Consider the following 6,492-nt stretch of genomic DNA (forward strand, 5'->3'; position numbering starts at 1 on the left):
GAATTACTACTTCCTGCATGAGTATTGAGCTTCCAAAAATGAAAAGAGATCGTATCATATCACTATATATATATATATATATATATATATATATATATATATATATATATATATATATGTTGTTTAATTACACTATTATTAATTATTTATTGAATATTTTTCAAAGGATTTCTTGTAATTAATATCATACAATATCAGTAAACAGATCATGATGCCACTCTTTAATGATGAGGTTCACTTTTCAATATCCTTTTAAGTAGGTCCATCACCTTGATTTCTTATCCAATCTGCACGAGATGTGATTGGTTACAGTAACCATGCTTGAATGAAAAAAAAAAACAAAACTATCACTCTTCTAAAACAAAATTCCATCCAATGAACAAATGGATTAATTATTGATTAGCATCATGTTTAGTCAATGGTCTGAAATAAAGTTATCACACTAGTTTCATCTATTATGACCTGATTCAAGATCCAAATCATAAAATAAATAAGTTGACTTAATTTAATCAGAGTTAATTGAAATAATTTTATTTCAATTTATTTTTTTAAATAAAATTAAATCAACATCAATTTAAATTTAAAAATAAATATTAAATCAAGTTAATCAATTTACATACTAACTTATTGAATTGACTGAGTCAACTCTTACTTTTGAAAATTAACTTATACTATATTCTAAATCAATCCACAATGTATCGGTTGTATTGGCCCAGGGAAGATACTTTTTTTTTTTTGGGGGGTGGGGGGGGGGGTGTTATGAATTTAATGAAAAATAATTAAAAGACAAGATTAAATTAAAATGTCTTTTATATTTTTTGGATAAATATTATATATTATCGATATGAATCATAATTATAAACCTAGTTTTGCACGGGGAAAATCTGATTTGAATAAATTTTATTATTTACATGAATGGGAATTGAAATACTTGATAGTACTTTACTTTTTAATTTGAAAATAGAAATGCATGATATTGAGTATACCATGAAATGTGATAGACGGTTGGTTAGCATACTTGAGTTTATTTATTTATTTTTTAGGGGAGTTTTAATAGAGTTTTTAAAAATTTTAAATTTTTAATGTTTTTAAATTGTTTTGATATGTTGATATTATAAATAATTTTTTTAAAAGTAAAAAAATTATTTTAATATATTTTTAAATAAAAAAATATCTTAAAAAATAATCGTGATTGTTATATTCCATATAGGATAAATCATGTTCGGGCCTATTTAGGAATGTGGTTGCGGTTGCAGTTGCTTTTTAAAGTGCTTTTCGTGCCGAAATGTATCAAAATAATTTTTTTTATTTTTTAAAAATTATTTTTAAGATCAACGCATCAAAACGATCTAAAAACATATAAAAAATTTTAATTTTTAGCAAAAAAAATTAATCTTTTTAAAAAAACGAGTTGATCCGCGATTCTAAACAGACTCAAAGTGTGATGTCCGATAACTCAAGTAATATATAAAAAAATGACTTAAGAATTTATACATAGTAACTATGTCCTTTTTCCTTTGAGTAATGAGGATAATAAACTCAGCTCTGGACATTGACTCTAGAGTTTAGGCTAACAATTGGTAAGAAAATGAGACTTCAAGCTAGTTTATGGGTTAGAGAAATGAAATTAAGATGGCAAAAGACCCATTTAAGCTACTTTAGTACTGTCACGGGGTCAATTTTTCGCTCTCGAAACAGACCTCGCGCGGCAGTCTAGTCCCGCTAGACTCAGCCTTTCCCTCGCCTATTCACTCGTGTTTTGCCTACGACTAGTTTGTCCCACAAACCCAAGAGATCCCCACACTCTTTCAACGTAAGCAAGCGGAATAACACTCAATGAATATGAACAGAATACAAAACACAGCAGCAATTTACAGGAACAAGTCCCAACCTTTTCATTCACTCAATTAAAGGATTACACAAAGTCCATTATGTGTGCTATGCCCATTTTCGTTCTCTGCTCCTACAGAACATTCTGCATGCTACACATTTACAGCCTATCTATTTACAAGATATGGAAGTTACAAGAATAAACTGCCTCTAACTTCCTGCACAGCTGGAGCACCCATTATCCCATGTTCAGCCAACTTCTTCCCCACATAAGAAACTGCCGCAAACTGCCGATAACTGCTCCCAAAACTGCCACAACTGCATTGGCATGTTCTCCCACAAGCCAACTGCCCACTGCCAGCACACATGCTGCCAGCGTAACTGCCTCGCATGCCTTGGACCGTCCGCTGTCTAAGTTATCGTCAGCCCCTGCTGCCGATTTTGTCGACGCTGCCGAATTCACCAGCGCTGCCGAATTCCCCACTGTCTCATCGTGTCATCCCAGCACTGTTTTGTCAAGCCTTGGACAATCCTCGCCCAAGCCCCAACTCTCGTCAGCATACTGCCTTGCTAGCTGTTGTGCGCTGCCGCACACATACTCTGCCGATTTTCACTACTGTCACGCGAGCTGCCACCCCGTAGCTACTGTCCAGCAATGCTTTTTGTCAGCCTATGCCTTGACGGATTTTAACCCTGTGACAAGTACCTACATCTAGGGGTGTACAGCTAGTTTGTTAATTGAATTGTGTGAATCAAATTATTTTAATTTCACATTTTCATTTATGGTTTTTAATTCTTTTCAATTTAAAATCTTTGATCTTCTAATTATTTTATAAAAATAAAAAAATGAATTCAATATTTTTAGTTTATTCAGGTTTTTGACTAAATCAAGGCAAAAATCAAACTCGATTAATTTAATTAAACTTGGTTTAAGTTTAATTAGATTAATATAAAGATTTTTTTAAAAAAAATAAAATAGCATAATTTTAATAAAAAAAATTATGAAAATTGATTTATGTGTTTTAACTAATGATTTAACGATGAAATCTTCTTATATCCAATCCAAGTAATATTTATGACTAAGTTTTATGTATGATTGATACTGTAAATTAATGTAGTGTGTTTTTTTTAAAATATTTTTATAAAGAAAGAAAGAACAAAACGCAGTATCACGATAAAATGACAAAAAAGAAAAGATAAGAAATATGGAAACGTTACCGTTTCGATGTCACAGCATTGGATTTAACAATTACGTACCGTATGGTCTGTCTTTCTTGGTTTTTTGATTTCCTCTTCCACGTATTTGTCAGAGACAACTCTAACTACCCTCCACCACCGTACGACCACCACCACAACCACCACCACCACCAATCATCAATGGCGAATCAAATAACAACAAAACCGTTATTCATTCTCGTACTATCACTCTTATTGGTATCCTCATCAATCGCAAGCTCCGATGTTCCCTTCATCGTCGCTCACAAGAAAGCCACTCTCAGCAGCCTCAAATCCGGAGCTGAGCGCGTCTCCGTCTCCATTGATATTTACAATCAAGGATCCTCGTTAGTTCGAATATTTCTCTTCCCTGATCAGATCTAAGTTTTGTAATTATTATTTTATATATTTATATTAGATCTCAAGAATCGGAGCTAAGTTTACTTGCTGATAATTTAGAAAATTAAATGTAATTAAGAGATTTCATTGCATGTGATTTAGAGTTATAGGGGTTTGAGTTGGGAGATTTGGTGTTTGGTTCTCTTGATGAGAGCTCCTTGCTTGTTGTTTGATTTAATTTTAATTTTTATTACCAGCGTAATAGTTATGGATTTAAAAGATGTTTGTTGAGTTGTGAGAGCTGAGGAGCGGAAGTTTTGATCTGATTGTACTCAAATTAAGGACGGAATGGGATTGATTTCCATGGTTGGATGTGAAATCCGAAGCTTGGTAGCCATTTGTAACATAAAATTTAGAAACTTAAAGGGAATTGTGCAATGGTCAGCTTCAAAAGTTGGATTGTTCTTTAATTGTGGAAGGTTTTGGGTTCAAATGATGATGGCTAGAGTGTTCTGCTGTGTAGGATGTTATCGAAGGTAAATTTTGTTAAGTAATGTGAGATTTAATTGAGAAATAGTAGCGTGAAGTTTTAGATCATGGTGCTTCATCAAGATGGACATGCTTTATGCATCGAAGCAATGCTTGATTTTGAAAATGAGTTTAGGTTCGCAGTTGAAAAGCGTTTTGTTCTTGGAGCTTTGAGTTTTATGTGTGGGCTTGGCAAGGTTTTAATGACACAGGAATTTAAGGGTTAAATGTATTTTAAAGCTGCCTTTAATACAGTCCTCAAAAAATGCTTTGATGGTATCTGGTTTTCTTTTAAAATTTCCAGTGGAAAATGAGATTTTATTACTTTTATACTTGATATATGCAATGAGATGATAGTGTCCTCATGTTTCAGTCTATTTCTGTTCTTTTTGGAAGATGCTTTGTTCTCAAAAGGGCTTTCACATTCTTCTTTTCCTCACAAAATTTTATCCTTATACAAATAAAGTGAAATGATCCCTTGACGCATCAAGGAACTAAGGTAAATTAACATTAATAAAAAAAAGTAGCTGTGTGGAAATGTCAAAAATTGTTTAATAGCTTGATGCATATAGAGGCATGCAAGCAACTTTCTCATGTAGCTTGTGAGCTTTCGTAATTGGAGTATCAATCCTTTCTTGGAAAAAATAGAGAGAATGTTCTGGCTTCTGGAAACTTGCTTGATGGGTTGAGTAACTGACTGATAGAGTTGGTGGCACTGATGCTGCTGACCAGTATGTTAGAACCTTTATTCTTCACTCTGTTCATCTATGTGCATGAATGGGCCGAGAGAATATATGTGATCATACTTTTGCTTGGTTTTACAAAAAATTATAAATGCTCCTTTGCTTGTTGGTAGACAAAGTAGTTAATTTCCACAAGAGAAGAAAGCAGTTATTTATCCGTTTAAATGTGTCAGCTAACGTTGAAATGCACACCCCACTCCCCTTCTCCCCTGGTTGTAGGCAGGGCTCCCCCCTATCTTTGGACTTTGTAGTTGATTTACTTCCTTACTTAATTTGCTCTTCATTAAATGTAACATGAACATATATTTTGTTACATCTGCTTTAGAATGGTTTATTCATATATTTACAGGACTGCATATGATATAACCCTTGTTGATGATCACTGGCCTCAAGATATGTTTAATGTCGTCAGTGGCAACACTTCACAGTCATGGGAAAGACTTCATGCGTGAGTTCCATCTTGCAATAATGGCCGTCTATCTTAGCTTTACCATTCTTTAGTCAATTTTTCACACCATATTTTGCAGTGGTGGTCTTCTGTCACACTCTTTTGAATTGGAGGGCAAAGTGAAAGGATTGTTTTTGGGCTCTCCAGCTGTCATTACATTCCGCATCCCCACAAAGGCTGCCTTGCAGGTTTATTGTTTATACAGTCTATATTTTCTTTTCTTTTCCTTGCCTTCTTGCATCAAGTTTTCTATCTTCTGACTTCTGCTTTATTTACAGGAGGCATACTCAACTCCTATTCTGCCTCTTGATGTCCTTGCAGACAAACCACCAGTGCAGAAGCTCGAGTGGGTAAGTTTCTTGTTGGGATTTCAAACATGCAAGTTCATCAATTTATGCTTGGACACCCTTCTTTTTGGTTTTGCTGTTAACTTAAGGTGGTCTTTTTTCTTTCATTTTGTATGGGATGACCTCTGGTTTGGCCAAAATTCTGCAGGCGAAGGTACGAATCATCTTCTTATTGTCTTGATCATTAGTTGTTAAAAGTTATTATAACATGCTTCCTGGAATTCAAATTTGACTTGACAAGTAAAAAGGCCAAAAGAAGTAAGGCCTCATTGTCCATTTTTCGAACACCCTTTTACCCCTCCTGACTTGGTGAACATGAAATTCTAAAAGGAGAGTTGAAAAAAAAATTAAATGGTAATATTATTTGTTGATGTTGACACCATGGTTATCATTTAAATGATTCCTTGAAGACCTTTTTTTCCCCAATTTTATGTAGAGCAACTGTAACTGCTTCTTCAAGTCTCCATAATGACATGCTTTTCTTCCCTCAATTTGCAATAATACTCGTTCTATTTTCTAACATTAGAATTTCTCTATTTACAGAAGCTGTTGGTTAAGTATGGGTCTCTAATTTCTGTGATCTCCATTGTGGTTCTGTTCGTGTACTTGCTCGTTGCCCCATCCAAATCCGGTGCTGCAAAATCAGGCAAGAAGAGACGTTAAACATTACAGCCGAGAAACTGATCCGGTAGGTTGTCTGCAGTTTAGATTTTTCAGAGGAAATCTCTCCACAAGTACTGCTAGTTAAATTGTTTTCTAGCCGTAGAACTGAAATTTTGTAAGTGGGAGGAGTTAGCAATTTAAATAACATAACTTTTTATTGTTACTGCATGTTTTCGTAGGGTGTCGGCCATAGTGCCAACCGTAAAACCATCATTTTCAATTGCATATCCCCATTCGTGCCAACCGTAAAACCATCATTTTCAATTGCATATCCCCATTCGTGCCAGTAAAATGTTCGTCTCTTCCTCGTTGCCACTCCATGAATATGTTCTCTGCAAAGTACTAAACTCTCTAGCAAGTAGCAACAGCGAATTTAAAT

The 6,492-nt window shown here is 34.2% G+C and overlaps 1 protein-coding gene across 2 annotated transcripts; it reads left to right on the forward strand.

Annotated features, from left to right (window-relative positions):
* The first annotated feature begins 3,083 nt into the window (after window positions 1-3,083).
* Window positions 3,084-6,276, forward strand: LOC133686608 (uncharacterized). 2 transcript variants are annotated; one of them, XR_009839977.1, is made up of 5 exons: window positions 3,084-3,392; window positions 5,005-5,103; window positions 5,183-5,291; window positions 5,382-5,708; window positions 5,994-6,276. XR_009839977.1 is itself a non-coding variant. In XM_062106985.1 (5 exons), exons 1-5 carry the CDS (start codon window positions 3,091-3,093, stop codon window positions 6,005-6,007), a joined length of 747 nt encoding a protein of 248 aa, XP_061962969.1. In that variant the 5' UTR covers window positions 3,085-3,090; the 3' UTR covers window positions 6,008-6,276. The 2 variants fall into 2 exon arrangements, 1 of the variants encoding a protein (XP_061962969.1); XM_062106985.1 differs by having other exon boundaries at window positions 3,085-3,392; window positions 5,382-5,604.
* The last annotated feature ends 216 nt before the right edge of the window (window positions 6,277-6,492 follow it).

Source organism: Populus nigra, chromosome 1 (genome assembly GCF_951802175.1).
Source record: "Populus nigra chromosome 1, ddPopNigr1.1, whole genome shotgun sequence".
NCBI lineage: Eukaryota > Viridiplantae > Streptophyta > Magnoliopsida > Malpighiales > Salicaceae > Populus > Populus nigra.